This window comes from Callorhinus ursinus, unplaced genomic scaffold (genome assembly GCF_003265705.2).
Source record: "Callorhinus ursinus isolate GAN/ISIS: 27379988/994484 unplaced genomic scaffold, GSC_fseal_2.0 scaffold21, whole genome shotgun sequence".
NCBI lineage: Eukaryota > Metazoa > Chordata > Mammalia > Carnivora > Otariidae > Callorhinus > Callorhinus ursinus.
The window spans coordinates 6,307,884-6,326,412 of NW_027397083.1; the positions used below are offsets into that span (position 1 = coordinate 6,307,884).

The 18,529-nt window shown below is 56.7% G+C and overlaps 1 protein-coding gene across 6 annotated transcripts in view; it reads right to left on the minus strand.

The window, feature by feature from the left end:
* TSPAN18 (tetraspanin 18) overlaps positions 1-18,529 on the minus strand; it is a 180,762-nt gene that overhangs the window by 8,426 nt on the left and 153,807 nt on the right. For all 6 annotated transcript variants that reach the window (XM_073904717.1, XM_073904720.1, XM_073904716.1 and 3 more), the window contains 4 exons: positions 17,170-17,249; positions 9,678-9,750; positions 7,381-7,575; positions 1,118-1,192 (listed from right to left, as the gene is read on the minus strand). In XM_073904717.1, the coding sequence (XP_073760818.1) occupies positions 1,118-1,192; positions 7,381-7,575; positions 9,678-9,740 (333 nt within the window). In that variant the 5' untranslated portion in view covers positions 9,741-9,750; positions 17,170-17,249. The remainder of the gene's footprint in view (positions 1-1,117; positions 1,193-7,380; positions 7,576-9,677; positions 9,751-17,169; positions 17,250-18,529) is intronic.

An 18,529-nucleotide genomic window follows, 5' to 3' on the forward strand; every position in this document is an offset into this window, starting at 1 on the left:
ACCCCCCAGCAGCGTGGGGCAGCCCCCACCCTGGCCTGGTCTCTTCAGCTAGCTGCTTCTGGAGGGAGGCAAGGCCCCAGGGCCCCAGGGCTGGGCATTCTCCTAAACCACTAACTTGGGGTGGCCCCCGAGTCCCCACTCCAGGGCCTGTGGCCTCCCCTTACCGGATCACCGGCAGGAAAAGGAAGTCTACCCGCACACCCCTCGGTGAGCCCAAGGCCAGGGCACACAGGGAAGCTCTCTCAGCCCTGCAGCTCTTCTCAGAAGCAGGGTTTATCCAGGTGGGGGGCTTGCTCCTAGCCCCACTCCCTCTCCCCTGAGCTGCTCATCAGAGCCAGGGGGTACCCCGGGTCCCTGGCCCTGAAGAAGTCACGGTGTGGAGCGGGGAGTCTGCAAATCCAGTTTCTAGACAGGTCCGTGGAAGGTGCTCCTGCCCTCAAAATATTCTCCCCAGGCCTCACCACTGTTCTCCCCTCTGTAGTGAAAGGACAGGGCCCTGCATGGTGCCCAGTTGCAGGCTCCATTCTCTGCCCACAGAGCGGCTGCCTCTTCCCCTGTGTCCACGGCTTGCCTTCCTGCTCCCCTGGACCAGCTTATGTCTCCAGACCCCTCACGCCTCTTTCCTTCCCCCTCCTGCTTCCAGGCCCCCTGTGGCTGCCGTGCCTGGCTCCTATGGACTCAGGGGAGGGGGCTGGTGCCCTGGGTGGTCAGAGCTCCCGGAAAAAGTGGCTGGTGAGGGCAAGTTGCCCAAACTGGATACTGGCCAGGGCCTCAACCGAAAGGGCTCTGCTCTGTCCTCCTGCATATGTCACATATCCCAGGGCTTGGGGGACAGCCTCGCTGACTATCCTCTGCCTGTCAAACAATTATGGCTGGGCGCGGGGTGGAATGGAAGATTTCAGAATCAGGTGTGGGGTGGTATCAGCTGCTCTGGAAGAGCAGAGGCCCTAAAGGACCCTCCGAGTCTGCCCTCTGGGAAAGCCCTTGCAGGAAGAGGGGCGCTGGGGTGGCGGGCCACGATTTGGGCTGGAATTGCTGGCTGAGAGGCTGCGGACTCTGCGGGGCCCTCTCTAAGGAAGGGAGGGGCTGGCCACAAAGGGGGGCCCCCCACACGTACGTTCTCCCTGAAGATGAAGGCCAGGATGGCTGCCGAGAGCTCTGCCAAGAAGATGATGAGGATGAACAGGAAGAACTGCAAAGAGAAGCGGCAGGCTCGTGAGCCCCAAGGGTGGTGGGAAAGGGCCAGGTGACCACTCGCTGACACACCCGTCCGTCTGCCACGCAACTGACCCAATGTACCAATTTTATGAGACAAGGGAACTTCACTGCCATACCCCAGACATTTTTTCATAATAGGCATACCAACAATTCATCTTTGGGGGTCAGCAAGGTAAACAAACAAATATGCCTTCCGGGCAAATGGCACCCCTTCCACAGTGCCCCTTGTGCGGTGTTCAGCCTGAACAATGCCACCCGGTAGCCCTGGAAGGCCATCAATGTTGACCTGTTTGGGCCCTCTCCACATGGAAATCCAGAGTTCCCTGGGGACCCCCGATTGGCTTTCCCCACCCCGCCCGCCGCAGCACCACCTCTCCCTGCCTGGCCGCCTCTCCTTCCCATGAGCAGTGGGGAGATGATGTTGATCTTCAGCCACAATAAAGGAGCAAGATGGGAGGGAAGGTAATGGGCCCAACAACATCTGGAAACCCAGGCGCTGGAGTTTGAAATCTAACAAGATCCTTCTCTGCTCTACTCATTGCATTTCTTGATGTTCCCCAAATTTTCCACGATGCCTCCTAACTTGGGGCCCTTGCAGGCTACCCTCCCTCTGCCAGGAAAGCTCTTCCCTTTACAAAAGCTCCTCATTTTTCAGACCAGGCGCAGCCCAGCCCCTCGCCTCGTGGTGAGAAGCCTTTCCTGGCTCCCCCTCATCGCAGTGCCCTGCAGAGGTGCCTGCCCAGCAGCTGCTGCACGATCCCCCCTGGCCCACAGATCACAAACAGAAGCACAGAGGCCGTAAGAGCATGCATGCTGCATTCCTGGTGCCCACCAGCAAAGGTGTCAGTACAGGGCTGTCAGATGAACCAGTGAATCCAGGACTGACCCGCTCACCACAATGACCTTGTTCCCTGCCACATCGCAGACCCTGGTCAGTGTGGGCCCTGCTTTGGCTGAGGGCTGTTGGCAGAAGAAACAGGAAATGACTTTGCCTCTATTATTCAGTGTTGCAGGTGCCCTTGGCATTTCCAGTCTGTGACAATCCCGGAGTCGTCAGCCCACCTGGAGACCACCAGCAGAGGACCAAATGCCCACTGCCCACGGAGACTGGTTCCTCCACACCCTCCCAGTCACCGCGGCCGGCTGCCCTGAGACCTGCACTGGATGTGCCCGAGCTGGAAGGAGGTGGAGGGTCCTGGGCTCAGTATCAGGCCAACTCAGCCTCCTTGTCCCTTCCTGTGGCTTAAAAAAAAAAAAAAAACCCTTCGAGCCTCAGTTTCCTTGTCAGTAAAATGGGGATGCTAACATCCACTCCTGGGATCATCATGGGGAATCATGAAATAATGGATGTGAAAGTCTCTGTATGTCGTCAGAGGGGCTGAGCAAAGCTTGTCGTTGAGGGCCTTACAAGTGTAGAAGGACCACGGAAGCCAGCTCACGCGTGAGCCTCGGAGGGCCTGGCTCTCAGGGGTTCGCTCGGCGCGTTTCCCGCAGACATCCGCTGCTGTTGGCAATGCTCCTGGGTAGCCCTCCCCTGGATCACATCTCTCCCAGTCAGAAGAAGGTTTCTGTCACTTTATCCTCATCCCGGGAAGACCCCAGTCACGTTCCCTCCCTGACTTTTCACCTCTAACAGCGCCGCCCCACACAGGCCCTGGGGTTTCTCCAAACTGCTTGGGCTGCAGACGGAGAGCCTCAGGGTGGATTTCGAGATGGTCTATCCAGGGTGCGGACGTGAACCGTGAAACATCCCGAGACCTGTCAACGGCTTTATTTGTTTTTTAAATGTCCAACCCCAGGGAGAATGCCTTGCATAAACACCCCTTCACCCTCGTCCCTAGTGGTCATCTTCAGCCACGGGCTGGCCGGTCAAGCTGCCTCCCACATGGGCTCCGGCTCATAGAGGCTTGTTTGGCCTTAGAAGCACCACGCAGCCTCTTCTCTCTCTGCTGGAAAGCGTGGCTCACGACTGGCCTGAGGGACTCTTCTGAGCCCTGGGGGCCTGTTTCCCCAGGATTGCTAGGGTCTGGGGGGAGAGTTCCCTGCCCAGAGGGCCCCCTGTGCCCCGGGCAGGCTTGCCCTCCCCACCCCACCGCGACTCCTACAGTCCATTCTGCCAACCCCACAACCACCACTTCCACAAGAGGCTGTGTAGCCTCTCATCTCCCGTGACAGTGATGGAGGCCCCTGGCAGGGCTCCTGGCACTTCCATTTGGCTGGTGATGGATGGGCATCCGGCCCTGTTTCACATGGCCGCCATGGGACCGCCTCCCTGCCCTCTGCCCTCTTGGTGCAGTCGCTGGCGGTTCCCAGGCTCGCAAAGAGAGGCCTTGGACATGGTTTCCATCCTCAGCGAGGTGACCGAGCTGGCTCTGGCTATCGATCATAGCTGAGACAGTCATAAACCATGGATGAGACCGAGCTCACGCCGCGCGTGCTCAGCGCCCCGGGAGCGTGGGGCACTCCTGGATGGTGCAGCTGAAGGGCTTTGCACGAGGCCAGCACAGCGGAGAGCTGCTCAGACCGTGGCTCAGAACCAAGAGGCAGGCACGGCTGTCCCGAGGGCAAGTGCTGGTGCGGGCGGGTCCCGAGAAAGTCATGCCAGCTATCCTATATTGAGAGCTTACCACTGAGGCGCCTGGATCGTTCGCGCTCCTTCCTTGGGGTGCTTTCGGCAGCCTGGTGAAGCAGCTGCGGTTGCCATCACCCCCTCCAGCTTCCCCGGGGGACCCGGGGACCCGGAGAGGGTGGTACACTCATAAGAACCTCCAGGTCTGAAGACTTTCAGATTGCCCATAGGGTCTCTTGTGGACCAAGCTAATTCTTTTAGTTTCATGTTTACCAAGTGCTTGCCTGTGCTGGGAACAGAGTTAAGCAAGATGTGCATTTTTACCTTGAGCTTTACCGTGATCACAATACTGTGGCTGGGAAGGCAGTATCCTCATCTCCATTTTACAAAGGAGGAGCCTAGGTTCAGAGAGGTTAAGTAACTGCCCTCAGGTCACACAGCCAGGAAGTAGCAGAGCAGAGATTAGAACCTAGACTTTTCTGACTCCAAAGCCCATGCTCTTGTCACGCTTCTAAGACCACGTCCTCTCTGTCCCTTTATTCCAAGGCTATTCATTGAGCACCTACTGTGTACCAGGCACTCTGCTAGGTCCTGGCAAACTCATATACACAAGGCAGATTTGGTCCCCACTGTCACGCAGTTTACGTTGAGCCGAGGTTCATGATTCCTGAGATGAAATTCAAGAATGAGCCTAGTAACTCACTGAAGGAGAAAGTAGGGCTCTCTCCAGAGGGAGGGGGCCTGCAGATCTCCTTGCCATTGACCCCTCCTGGAGCAGGGTTTCCCCAAGCCCTAGATGCTACTTCTGCCCACTGACCTTCTCCAGCACGAAATACCTTCCTCTTGCTTAATAGGGTTATCGCTGGTTATTCGGAGAAGCTCCCCCTGGACCCGGCCACGGGGCTTGTCCCGATGCCTCCGGCCTCCCCGGGGTTCCCCTCATGGGGCGGGGCCTTTCCCAGGGGGTTTAAGTTAATCTCACCTCATTCCATTTGCCGAAGGACACATTTGCCAGTAATTCCCGGACATTAAATGTTCACCACTTTGCTTCGGATGGAAAAATTCACAAAGGGACGGAAACTGCTATTTTGCCTCCTTGCAAACATTTCCAGACTTTTCTAGCCCATCTGCCTATGGGCACATCCACTTTCAGTTCTCGTTTCTAATAAATGTTTACCAAATTTACATACTTTATGTGCCATTCAGCTCATTTATCTCTTCTAAATACACGCATCTCCTTTTGCTGTTCTCCTTTCCAATTTAGCATGCCTTTGACATAAAATATAAAAAAAAATTTGTATCTTTAAATAAATAGATCAAAAACATTCTGCGAACGACTCCTAGGCAAGCAACCGCGAGAAAGGGATGCCACAAAATGCCCACTATAGGCTGAGATTATCCTACTGTATTTGAAAAGGCTGTAAAACTGATCAACAGGAGTGTTTGGAAACTGTATCTTTAGAAAAATTAATCATTAGGTGATGTGGTCATTAGGCTCATTGGTCGGCTGAGGGTGATGGGGCCCTGGGGTTTTAGCCTCAGGGTGGGGGTTGGGGAGGGGATGCTCTGTTACCCCACCCCAGGCCTCCCAATCGGCTGAGGTGGCCAAAGTCACTCCCTCTTGGTTCTTCTGTTCGTGACAAGTCTTCTCTTCCTCCCCAGAAGGTTGAGGAACAGGGGCGTCAGGCTTCTCGAGGGACCCCGGAGGCTACCATGGGTAAGACTTGGTGCCGCTCCTCAGCAGGAACCACCACACGGCCAGTCCAGGTCAGAAAGAGAAGCAGTTCTTCTTATATTTTTAGGTCATGAATCTTTTTGGAAAACCTTCCAAAAGCTGTGACATCTCTCCCCAGAAACATACATGTTCACACAATAAAACACAGGCAAACACATATGTATAGGCGCACAACACACACACACGCACACACACACACCCAAGGCCCTAATGTAGTATTTTGCACATAATTTTAGGTGAATTTCAGACATGTGAGTCCATTTTAGGTTAGGAGCCTCTTGACTAGCCCTGGTCTGAGACACAGGGGGCTTGGGTCCAAGAGTCCCCTGCCTGTGACTTGCACTGAGACGTCAGGCTAATAGGCGCTGGGCTTCAGAGAGGGGAGGAGAGGGGAGGGATGGGAGGGGAGGGATGGGAGGGGAGAGGACACAGGGAAAGTAGGGAGAGAGGAGCAGAGACTAGGAGAGCTCAGGAGAGGGATAGGGAGAGGCAGCAGGGATAGAAAGCAGGAGATAAGAGGCAGAGAGACGGAGGCAGAGAAAGCAAGAAAATAAAAGGATGAACATAGGTAGGTCTCCTAGATCTCGAGACTAATGGAGAGAAAAGGGAGGAAGGAGAAGGTGGCGGAAGAGAGGGGTGGAAGGGGTACTTTAAGGTTCTAAGGGGGCTCAGCTCTCCCTCGGGGGGCTGGGGCGAACCTCAGCTGGTCCCTGGGCCTTGGTCTTCTCCACAGGGACCGATGTACCCATCCAGCGGCAGGCTCAGAGGCTGCCGGTTTGTGGGGAGGACTCTCAAGGCCCCCAGCCTGCTCCCAGCGCAGCGCCCCGACCTGGCCTCCTGCCTTGGCTTCAGAGATGAGACCCCGGGGGGCTGAGGCGAAGGGAGGAAAAGAGGGGTTGGCGTGACCCGGGACCCATATCCCAGCTCCTTTTAAAGTACCCGTGGGCTCCCAAGCCTGCGTCGCCCGGGCTGGCACTGTAGAGGGCTCTCCGCCAGGGGGCGCCCGCAGGTTTCTTTGTTTCTCCCCAAATGCGAAGTTCGCAGTGTTCAGGTTGCTGAAGGCCAAAAGGGACCCCGGCTCCCGGGTCACACATTTCACAGTTGATTTCGTTTCCTGTCTGGGATGTGGGGAATCTCACTGTGACACGAACGGGGGCCGTATGGTCTGTTCTAATCTGGGCAGGAGGCATGGTGCCAGATCTCTACCTCCCAAAACCACAGGAGCGGAGGCATTGCAAGACAGTCCTCCCGCTGAGCCACCCACGCGTCCCGGATTGCCCCTCTCCCGACCCCTCCGCCCACTCACCCACGAGGAGCATCTGCACGTTGACCCATCCACACACACATTTCCCTAAGCAGGGCTGTCTTTACCTGGCACTGTAGCGCGACTGCTAGAAGCTCCAGCTAGAAGCTCTCCAAGCCTTGGGCGCCCGCAGGACCTCACTGGCGGGGGAGACCCACCCCCAAGTCCAGGAACGTAGGCAGAGGCCCAAAGGACCCAGCCCAGGGGAATACGGAAGGTCAGAGAAACAGAGCATCCACTGGTGGCCTCATTTGACGCCAACCTCCAGCTAAGCTGCCCCTTATTTAACAAGTCAGGACGCCAAAGCTCAGGGAGGCTAAGAAACTAGACCAAAGTGACATCATTAGCTAGGGGACAGAGCAGGGTGCACACTGAAACCCAGGCCTGCCCACTGCCCACGCGCCCATCCACGAGGGCCACTCCTGGAGGACAGCCTAGCTAGCTGGCTCAGACCTGGGTGTGACCGCGGAGTCCCCTGCGGTGTAGACACAGGCCCCCCCCCCGCCACTCTGCCCCCGGGGCACCCAAGGGTGGGGTGGGGGTGGGGCTACTCACAAACAGCAGCAGACACTTGTTCTCACGGACGGCCCCACAGCAGCCCAGGAAGCCGAGCAGAAAAAGCAGGCCGCCCATGGCCAGGAGGATGTAGGCGCCAGTGATAAGCAGGGGGTTGGCGGCCACGATCTCCCGGAAGCCGGTGGGGTCCACCATGACCCAGATGCCGATGCCCAGCAGGCAGGCCCCACCCAGCTGCTCCCAGGGTCGGCCAGGAGCGGGGAGAAGAAAGAGGCAGACAGGGGGTTAGACACTCCACACACACACACACACACACACACACACACCGTCTCCCCTGAGTCAGGCCCCATGGTGGAGCTGGGGAGCCCCGGGGAGCCCCAGAAAACCGGGCAGAAACCCTATTTGCTGCACAAACCAGTGTCCAAGCAATGCTTTTCACTGTTTTGCATTTTCCTGATTACCCAGACCTCAAGGGCGTCCTCTACACCCAACCTCTGGCCCACACCCCCTCGTGGGCTGCTGGGGACCATGTCCCGGGGAACTTATCGGCCATTTTTATAGTCTCCTTAAATGTCAGAGCTGCAGGATAATGAGGTCACTAGTCCAACCCTCTGCTTCCATACTGAACCCCAGAGGGGGCCATGACTTGCTGAAGGTCACACAGCAAGTTCATGGCAGAGCCAGGGCTGGATCCCAGGCTTCTCTGACACTCACTGAGGCCACGGCACACGCTCTGAGGCCTGTACCACGCTAGGGGCCAGGAAAACGTGGACACAAGCCGTCCACTTTGTCCTAACAGGAGCTCTCATCAGCGTGGGCTCACCACTCTCAAACCGGCTCCTCGAAAGCCTTCTTGTTTATGTCGTCATGTCCACGGCCCATCTCTCCGTGCCCTACTCATCTTTGGAGAGAGGCAGCTTAGTCCAGAGAAAGGGCTGTGCCGCTTGTCAGCTGTGTGACCTTGGGTAAGTGGCTTAACCTCTCTGAGCCTTAGCTTCCTCATGGGTAAAAGAAGATACAAATCCCCGCCCCCCCCCCGCAAGGTGGCCCCAAGGAAGAAAGGACAGAGTGGATAGGAATGTGCTTAGCAAGTTTCAGAAAATATCCATTCCATTTTCCTTGGGGACAGACAAGGACTGGAAGCAGATCAGGTGGGGAGAAGAACAGGAGAACAATTTGGCCTCATCCAGATTTTGAATGGGGTGAAGTGTCTGAAATCCCTGTGTAGTGGGAGGACCAGAGGTCCCCCAGAGGTCCCCCAGAGGCACGGGCCAGCAATGCCAGGCTGCGGCTAAGAGCAAACCGGTGAGCTTTGGGTGTCTGAGAGGGGTCTGCAAACTGGTGGGCAGAACTGCACGGCCTGGGGCTCGGAGCAGGAGATAATATTCTTAGGTACAGGGGTTGGGGCAGGGGAGCGGCGGAGAGGCCAGAAGGACCCAGCATTGGTGGGAGAGAAAGGGAAGGCCAGCGGGGACTGCTGATGACAGAGGGCCCATGGTCACCCTGTGCTGGACACTGCCTTTCCCCTCCGTCCCTTACAAAAGCTCTGGTGAAAGCTGCCCCCCTCCTCATTGCTCTTAAGGTTTTGGGGTTCAACAATTGTGTGCTGAGGGCTGCTTCAAGGGCTCAGACTGAGCTGCCCAAGGGGACGCAACCCCGTTGCAGGTGGGGACACTGGAGCTGGAGCTGTGCTTTCAAGTACAGAATCCACAGGCCAGCCGAGGCTGGAGCTAAGCTAGCCAGTGCTGGCACATTCCAGGCACTTCCTAAACCAATCTTGCTTAGTTTTCAAAAACACCTGTTGAGGTAGGTAATGAAGGGATGAAGATCCTGAGGCTCAGACAGGTGAACTGTGTTTCTGATCACACAGCGGGTAAGACGCAGAGCCGGCTTTGAACCCAGGGTACTGCCAGCCCCTGAGAGGGTTCAGATTACATCGGGTGGTCACAGCAGCTCCGCCCAGCCAGCTCGGGGGGCGTGCAACTGCCCTGGGGCTCAGGGTTGAGTGGGGCTCGTCTGGGCTGCCCTCTTCTCCTTCCCCTCCTTCTCTCCCGCCCTCCACCAGGGGTCGGATCCTGAGGCAGCAGCCAGGATGAAGGCCCCTACCCTTGGTACAAAACATCTCCCCTGTGACCTTGGGCTCTGCGGAGTGGGGCGGGCACCATCGGCGGCCTCTCGTCTGGGAAATTCTGGCTGGGCGGGGAGATTTGCTTCTGGCACTGGTCCCTCTCCTGCCCCCAGGACTCAGCCCGGTGTGCCTATTTCTCAGCCACGGTCTGTTCTGCCCACCCAGCAGAGGCCTAGGGAGACCCCAGGCTTGCTCCAGCAATACTTACAAATATGAAGAAATTGAAAACAAACATCAGATACTTCATGCAGCTCAGACAGTCGCCTTCCATGGTGTTCTACCTATAAGACAGCAAGCCCCTCAGTTTCCCTGTTGGGGGACCCCACCTAGAAAGAACCCTTGCCCCTCCCCCACGGGGCTTCCCCGAGGTCAGCCCTGCCCTTGCAGCCCAGCCCGTGAAGGAAGAGGGAGACCGGTAACAATTACCTCTCTCGGACGTAGCTTTTTACCTCAGGGGGCCAGAGTTAGGAGTGAGAACTCGGGGAAGCAAACCTGCCTGGGTTCAAGCCCAGTTCTACCATTCATTTGCTGTGTGGCCTTGGGCAAATCACTCTACCTCTCTGAATCTTGCTCTTTCCAACCTGAGAAAGGAGATTAAAAACAGAAGCTTCCTCCCAGCCGTATTGTGAGGATTCACAGAAATAATGCGGTAACATGCTTAGAACGACGTCCAGCAGGTGGCAAGTGTTCAGCAGGGCTGCCTCGAGACAGGGCTTGATTGCAGAGGTGAGCCTTCCTTTGGGCAGATGAGCCACCCAGGCTCAGAGCCTTCAGGAACTTGCCAAGGTCATGGAACAGGATCAGAATCCGGGCCTTACAAACTTCCTGCCGCCCCACACGCCCTCCAGCTTGCAGGACAGCCCAGGGCTGTTCCATGGTGCCAGTGGACGGGTGTCACAGGGGAAAGGGGGGGCGGGCACCTACCTAGGGGCCCAAGCCCCCTTCCTGAGGCCAAACCCTCCCCATGCCCTGACTACCTCCATCATGAGACGTACGGCATCCCACCTACCTAAGGAGACTTCCCCGTCTCTACCTAAAAGTATGCCCCTGGTAGTGAGTCACTGCATACAATTCCGTTCAGCCAACATTTACTGTGTATCGACTGGGTGCCAAGAACTGGGGCTTGAAGCCAACAAGATGCAGCCCTTCCGCGTCCCCGGGGTTAGCGGACAGCAGCATCTGCTCTCACGAGTCAGACCTCAAGCACATGGTCACGTCCATACTCAGCAGTCAATATTGCCATACTTTCTTCATGACGGCCCCGGGAGCGACTTGGGCTGGTGAGGGGCGCGGCTGCAGCTCAGCCTGGCCTGAGTCCCTCTCCAGGTGACCCCAGCAGGTGGTCTGCACTTCCGTGACAGGGTGTGGTGCAAAGGGTCCTGGGAGGACACTTTGTGTTGGACGTGGTCGAATGTAGGGAAGATGGTGCTTCATTACTTTCCACGGTTTCCCATCCTCCCTCCAGAGAGAGCTGGGCTCAGTTTGTGGCAAGGAGTATGTGATTATCAGAGAGATTAAGGGATTTGCCCAAGGCCACAGAGCATGTAGGAAGCAATGCTAAGATCTAACACCAAAGCCCATGCACCGTGCCTGGTACACGGTGGGCACTCAGCAAATCTGTCCCCTCCCCACCCCAGACCATAACCCGATGCCCTCCCCAGCAAGGAAGGCCTCATAGTCTAAGGAACAAAGGGGCCAGGGCTATGCTCGCCTCCCGCACTCCTGGCTCATTCCACTTGGAGATGACAGGACCAGCCCCACGTGGCATTTTGGTCAAGGCTAGAGGGTTTTAAAAGTGCATTCGAATCCATGGGGAGAAAAGCACAGGCAGAACCCGCCGCTGGGGAAGGGCATGCAGGAAAGTCTGGTGCTTCTCATCTCCTCTTCTTGTGGTTTTTGCTAGTGTGCCAAGCATTGACCTTCGCTGGGCAGTGGCCATGGCACCGCTCGGGCACCTGGGAGTCCATGAGGAAGGTGCTGGGTCAGGCAGCCAAGGGCCCTGGGGCCCGAGGGCTTCCCTCCTTACATGGCCCGGCTCCTCGGCTCCTGCTGGCTTGGCTGATTGAGCAGGGGACACCCAGGCAGGGCACAGAGCACCCAGGCCAGATGCGCTTTCTTATTTTATTGGGTGGCAGAAACCAGCGCATCAGGCCACACAGTGATGAACCCAAGGCCACTCCAAAAGAAAATCAGGGAGTGAACTTGAACTGAGGGCTCCAGGCTCAAAGCCTTTGTCCTTCCGGAGGCACCTGGCCCAAGGTCTTTTGTTAGTTTGGGTGAGAGGAGAAGGGGAACACAGGGTTCCTGGAGTCACCTGGCGGGTCGCCACCCCTGGGAATAATAACATTGAGCATTTAGTAGGTGCAGGGCTCTATCCTCGGCACCAGACATGTATTAACTCACAGAAACCTATGAGATAAGTACAATCATCATCCCGATTTTCTAGAGAAGGAAACTGAAACTGAGGCCGAGAAAGGCCAGGCGACTTGCCCGGGTTGCAGCTGGTGAGTGGTAAGGCCGAGATTTGAACCCAGGCGGTCTAATTTGGAAGAACAAAGGCTAGTTTGTGTGTGTGTGTGTGTGTGTGTGTGTGTGTGTGTGTGTGTCTTCTTTCCTCCACTAAGCTGTGGCCTGAGTTTATGAAATGTCATCTGCCTCCAAAGCTAGAACCTGGTGACGCCATCCACTCCATCTCAGGGATCCTTCAAGCGCCTCCAGCCTCAGTCCTGCTCCTGGCTTCCTCTCTCACTCAGATGTGGCCTCAGCCCTGGCCTGGGGTCTCCCTACCTCCAGCCACTCCCCTTCCAGCCAGGGCCCCCCGAGGGGCCTTTCTACGAGGCACATCAGGCCCCTGCTAACCGCCTGGCCCCTACAGGAGACCAGCCATCCCCTAACCATGGACTGCAAGGGCCTCCAAGACTCTCACGGCCACCTTTTGGTACACTTCTGCCCCATCGCCAACATCAAAGGACAGTCCCGGGAGCTCACTTGGTGCCTGATCCCTTCTGCTCGGACTGCCTTTCCACCTCCTCCCTTCCCACTTAATTCCTGTCCATCCCTCAAGGCATCACCTCCATCCCCGACACCCCCCATCCTGTCTCTATCTGCCCAAGAGCTCCCATGGCCACTGCTGATCTCCACCCCTGCCTCCCCGCACACGGTGTAGCATTACGTCATCAGCCAGTGTTCTGGTGAGCTCCTGGAGGCGTGGGATGGCAGCTGTGCCCTCCTCCAGGGACAGAGCAGGGATTGGTACGTGGTCTGGACTGCATAAAGCCCCGCCACCTAGCAAGCGGTAATTAAACAGCACGGGCAGGAAGCCTGGCTCGAGGCTAAGGGCTTTGCGTGCGTGGCGTCCTTGTGTCCCCCGCACCCCAGCAGTTAGAAAGAGGGGGACTGAGGATCCACACAAGCAGAGGGGCTCCCAACTTCCTCCTTTCCTCTCTCTGCCGTGCCCTCTCCAGAGTGAGGACAGGCCCCACGTCACTCCTTCTGATGCCCCACGTGCCTCTCTTTGTCTCCAGAGCTTCTTGAGGCTGGAGAGCCTAGAGCTGCCCCGCGTAGGCAGGATCGGGAGGACCTGTCCCTTCCTTTGTCCCGAGACCCAACCTCCCGGCGGGCAGTGGAAGGGCTGAGATTCGGTGGGGACCCCCAGGTCTGACCAGCCGGCTGCTTAGCCAGCCTGCCTTCTGATTGGTCCGCGCCCGTGCCCACCCATTCTTGACCATCTTGACCCTCACCCTTAGCCGTGGGTCATCTCTGTCTCCTCCATCAGCCCTCAGCCCAGGCTCCCTGCCTCCAGAGCAGCTCCCCAGGAGGCCATCTCCACGCCCACCTACCAGCCACGCCCTTCCTCTAGCTCTAGCCTTCTAGAAGCAGCATCTCACCTGCATCTAAACACAGTGGCTCTGAGCACAGGCTCTGGAGCTGAACACACCTGGGCTCCAATCTTGGCTCTTCATCTTTCTACAGCTATGTCTTTGCCAAATGACCCAACCTCTGGGAGCCTCAGCTTCCTCGTCTGCAAGAACGGGCACTGAGGGCCCACATCGCGCATTGTGGTGAGAAGTCAGTGACGGCACTGGCCTGGAGCGGGGTGGACAGCTCTTCCCCATGGCCACACCAACCCGGCAGGTGTACGGACCTCCCTGGGCCGCTGCTCGCCCTGAGCTCAGGACCCCAGGACAGTGCCCTGAAGCATAGGTGCTGCATTCTGACCCCCTTTCCTTTTGGTACCAGGCCGACTCAACTCCACATGTCTGCTGAGACTCGGCGCTCTTTGGAAACGGGGAAGAGCACAGGAAAGAATCTTTATACAGCACTGACTCCTTGACAGCCACATGCCACCTCCACGAAGTGCCTGCCCTGACTCTTTCAATGACCCCATGAAGTGGGAAGCACTGTCCGTTGTACAGATGGGGACACTGAGGCTCAGGGAAGGGAAGCGACCTGCCCAACATCCCAGGGCTTGTAAGCATGCTGCTCAGCCCACCCCAGATCTTGTGCTCCACCTGGTCCCGGGGCAGCTTTCAGGTAGAGAGAAGGGCAGAAGGAGCACTGGACTGGGAGTCCAGAGCCCGAGTCTCCTGCCCTGCGAGTCACTTCCTCTCTCTGGCCTCAGCATCTTGTTTTGCAAAATGATGGAGCAGTTTGATGACTTGTCAGTTCCTTCCATCAGGCTTGAACTGGATGGGCCTTTGGAGGGCAGAAGGGACTGCCCCACTAAGATGCTGGAAGTCTGCGAGAGGCCAGGCTCTAGTGGCCCCCTCCTTGGCCCACCCAGGCCAAGGTGCTCTCCAGGGCAGGATCTGGCTTCAGCTGGCTTTGGCTTTGTAGCAATTAAGGGGCATAATAAATGGCAGCTCATAAACGGGCTACCTGTATTTATCACGTACCACATTCGTTACCGATTACATCTAAGGGGTAGCTTGTGGAGTGCTGGGCTCCTGGACAAATGCAGTAAAAGGAGCGTTTCTCTGGGAAGAAGAGCCTCTGACAACCTCAAAGGTGAAGCAGGTAGAAAAACGGATGATGGGAGCTGGAGGGAGGATGGAGACCCAGAGGCCCAATTCCAGCTCCAGGGTAAGGGGTGTGGGTGGAGAGAGGGTGTTGGTGCCTGACCGAGGATCAAATCCCAGCCCTGCTAGGCTTAGCTGGTGGCGGGGGGCAAGTTTCTGAACTGCATGCGTCTGAGTTTCCTTGTCTTTAAAATTAGTATAAAAATAATGCTTTCCTCATAATGCATGGAAAATACGGAGCGCAGGGCTTGGCACGTGGCAGCTAACACTAGCAACAGCTAGTAACTGTTGGCAGGTCTTAAATTCTTACCACGGGCCAAGGAACATGCCCAGTCTCAATCCTCATAAAGCTCCAGGGTAGAGGTAACATTATCTCCACTTATGAGGCCAGGGAATTGAGGCTCAGAGAGGTGCCATCACTCATTCAAGGTCACACAGCACGGAAGTGCCTCAGCCAGGATTTGAACCCACGTTTGTCTTCATCTGGAGCCACAACTCTTCATCATCATTTTTGATAAGTGCAAATTCCCTCGCCCCCTTCATCCATCCTCCACAACGCAGGCCTGTCTTCATACCTCCACTGGTACCTCATTTCTCCCTGTTCAGGGCGATCAGCCTTCTGGGCCATCATCCACTGCCAGGCTGAAGTCACAAGACCGATGCCAGCCCGCTCCACCTGCCATCAGGCGTTTCTGAGTGTGGGATACACCTCCTTAGCCAAACGGCCGGACAAGAGGGACAGACCAGGGGACCCCCCTCCCAATCCCTGCCTGGATCTGGCTGAGAGTGCCACTCACCCACAGAGCCTTTTGGAAGTTAAGTGAATCACAGCCCAGTTCCCTAATCTACCTCTAAGGAGGGTGGGGACATAGATAGTCTCTGGAAGGTGGGCTGAGAAGAATCTTGAGACCAGGAGGTCCTGTTTCTCAGAAATGATGCTCAAAGGCACTTATGAAGGAGGAATGGAGGTCTCTCTGCTGAAGGGAAATGATACGCCCTCCCTGGGCCCGGGGTGAAAGGCCCACTGGGGTTTGCCCAATCCCTGGAGTTGACAGGGACCCGGAGGGGACCCTGGCCCCCTCCACTTTCCAGCCTCATGACCTCGGACAAACACACAGCTTCCCTGGGCCTCTGCTTTCACGTCTGCAAAATGGGGCCAGGAACGCTGACCTCCTCAGGAAATCGTGTGGGCTGAAGATCGAATGTGACTAGATGCAGGGCATCTCATGTCACGCCAGGCACTCAGCGGCTCCGTCCCTCTTCCCTCCCTGCGGCCCCGCCATGAGGCGGCTCCTCTCCCCTACTCTCTCGGACACCAATACACTGGCCAAGTTCCCCGCGCCAGGAGAGAGGGGAGGATTCTGATGCAGAGGATTTCTGAGTGGGAAGAGTGGTTCTCAAACTGGGTTCCCTGAGACGGGCAATCTCCTAAAGCTATTTTCAGGATTGCAAAGAACACCTCAGAAATCATCCACTCGCTCACCACCAGCTGGCTCAAGGGGCAAGTATCTTGGGTTTTGGGGGCAATTAAACCACCCCAGGCTGGGGACCCTATTTCTTGGGTTGTTCAGAAGCTCTAACCTCCAGGTATATATGACTTTGCGGTACAAAAAATGCAGGAGAAACTCGAATGTATACCTAGGAAATGACTCGGTAAAGGCAGCACTGTTTGGTAGATAAAATCCTTTAAATCTTGGGGCCCAGAGGGATGAAATGCAGGAGTCAACATTGCAGGCAGAGTCGACTTCATGTGAGCTCAACTCCCCCCGTGCACGGGGAAAGCGTGTGGGGGAGCCGGCTAGGTGCTGAGGTTCCGCGCAGGGGTCTGTCCCAGGGTGAGCATGGGGGTGGAGGGGGGACTGCTGCCCTGGATCTCATGGTCTCAAGGCTCCTGTCGTGATGCCTATCATGGTGTCCCCTCACCTGGCCAAGTGACGGCTCTGGGCTCACAGATGGGTGTTTCGTCGTACAACGTGACTCCCAGATGCAAGCGACTATTTCTCGTACAACAAAACCCGGTGGTTCAGAGCTTTAAGGGGATTTAAGGGAAACTTCTCTCTGACACTACTCTTTGCGTCACCAGTGGCTTAGAAGCCGGTGCTTGTGTAATTTATGATACCAGTATTTTCCGTAACAGAAGTTCTCGGTCATGAGCAGGTAGGGCCCCCTCACTTTGGAAATGAGAAAACAGGCTGAGAAATGGAAAGGGGGTGCAGCCAAGTCAGCAAACCAGTTAGTGATGGATGTGAGCCGAGCACCCTGGTCTTGAAGGCCACGTCAGGGGCCTGGGAATACACTCCAGGCTCGGTCTTGTGCTTGTTTATGTTGGTAGCATGTATCTTCCCTTGTTAGAACGCATGCTTCATAAAGGCGGGGACTTGTTTCGTTCACTGCCTTATTCCTTGTGTCCTGAGCAGTGCCTGGCACACAGTGGGTCCTCAACTCATAGGTCTGAATGAATGAATAGTGGGAAAAGAGAAACAGAGACAGAGAACAGTGCAGATCTCGCGAATCAGAGAAACAAAGACCAGTCCGGAAGAGAGGGAAAGACGGAGAAAGACAGACAGCAGGAAGTGACGTGGGTCGAGACAGACAGACTGAGAAAGAACTGAGGCAGGGCAGTGTCAGGGGAGAGGGCAGAGGTACACGGAGCGGGGGGGGCGCCAATTGCTGACTTGTCACCTGGGCAGTTCTTTGCGTGTCAGCACAGAATCTCCCGGCCAGAGGGGCTCTTGTATATCCTTTTATCGGCCCAGCTTGTCCTAGAAGGAGAAAATATCCAATTACTATAGGAAGTCAGTAAGGAGCCGCCAAGCTCAAGAAGCTGTTTATGAAAACCTGCCCTAAGGATGCACACAGGGCAAGTGCCTTGCTAATCTGGGTCCATTAGCACTAATGAAAAGCTCTCAGCATCTGGGCCCACTCCAGCTGGGGAGGCCTGCACGGGCCGCCTGCCCTCTGCCCAGATGGCAGCTCCTGGGTCCTCCCAGGAGCTGTGTGGGGAACCACAGCTTTAAGAGACTTTCGGCTTCTGGCACGGGCTTCGTCTGTGCTGACAGACCGCATGTGGCTGAGGAACTGTGAGGAGGCAGCGGGCCTGGTGAGCCACACACCTGGATGCCACCTGGATGTCACCTGGGCATCTGCAGGGAGGCCTCAGGCGGGAGAGTGCCAGCAGGGGCGTGCTCCTCAACCCCCAGCCCCAAGGGAGAAATTGGATGCTGGAAAGTGTTGCTTCCCCCTCACAGAAGGATTTGCCAGAAGGCTCCTATAGGGAGCCAGAGCCCAGCCGCGGAAATGAGGGCTTGCTTTCAGCCTTCAAATGGGCCCAGATGGAGGCTTGTGTTCTGCCACACCTTTGGGAAAGCCCACGGCCTGGTCCTGAGCTAGGAGGGCCTGGAACAGTGAGGAGCTTGGGCCGTGGGGGGCATTCTCATGGGGAGGAAGGGGGAGACATGGGGGTCTCGGGTGCCAGATGAGATTCCTTCCCGTTCATATCAGTGGAGGGGTGGTGGACAAAAGACTCCTCTCCATCCACCCATGCATCTGCTCGGGAGACACGTATTGAGCACCTACTGTGTGCTGGGTGCCGTGTTAGGAACCGGGGATGCATCTAAGCTCACCCTCTGTGTCAGGTGGTGGCGGTGGAGGAGATTGGAGGAAAGAAAGGGATGACGATAAGACTGGGGACCCGCAGAAAGGAGGACTAACTGTCCACGGGTGTAACTCTACTCCACTGGGGGCAGTTGGGGGGGATTCTCGGGGAAGGGGCGGCAAAGGGGAGCAAGTCTTGAGGAAGCGTGGAGGCGAGGCTGGGCAGATGGAAAGGCAGGAGAAGGGGCCTCCCTCCTGAGAGCTCACTGAGGCCCCCCGTACCCCTATTTGGCCTGAACACACACACACACACACACACACACACACACACACACACGTGGCAGGCTCGTCAATCGCCTGCCTCTGGATCTGCTGCAGAGAGCTTTGGGCTACATGCTCACACGTGAGCTCCCTGAATGCTCACGACACCTGGAAGTAGGGCTCACAG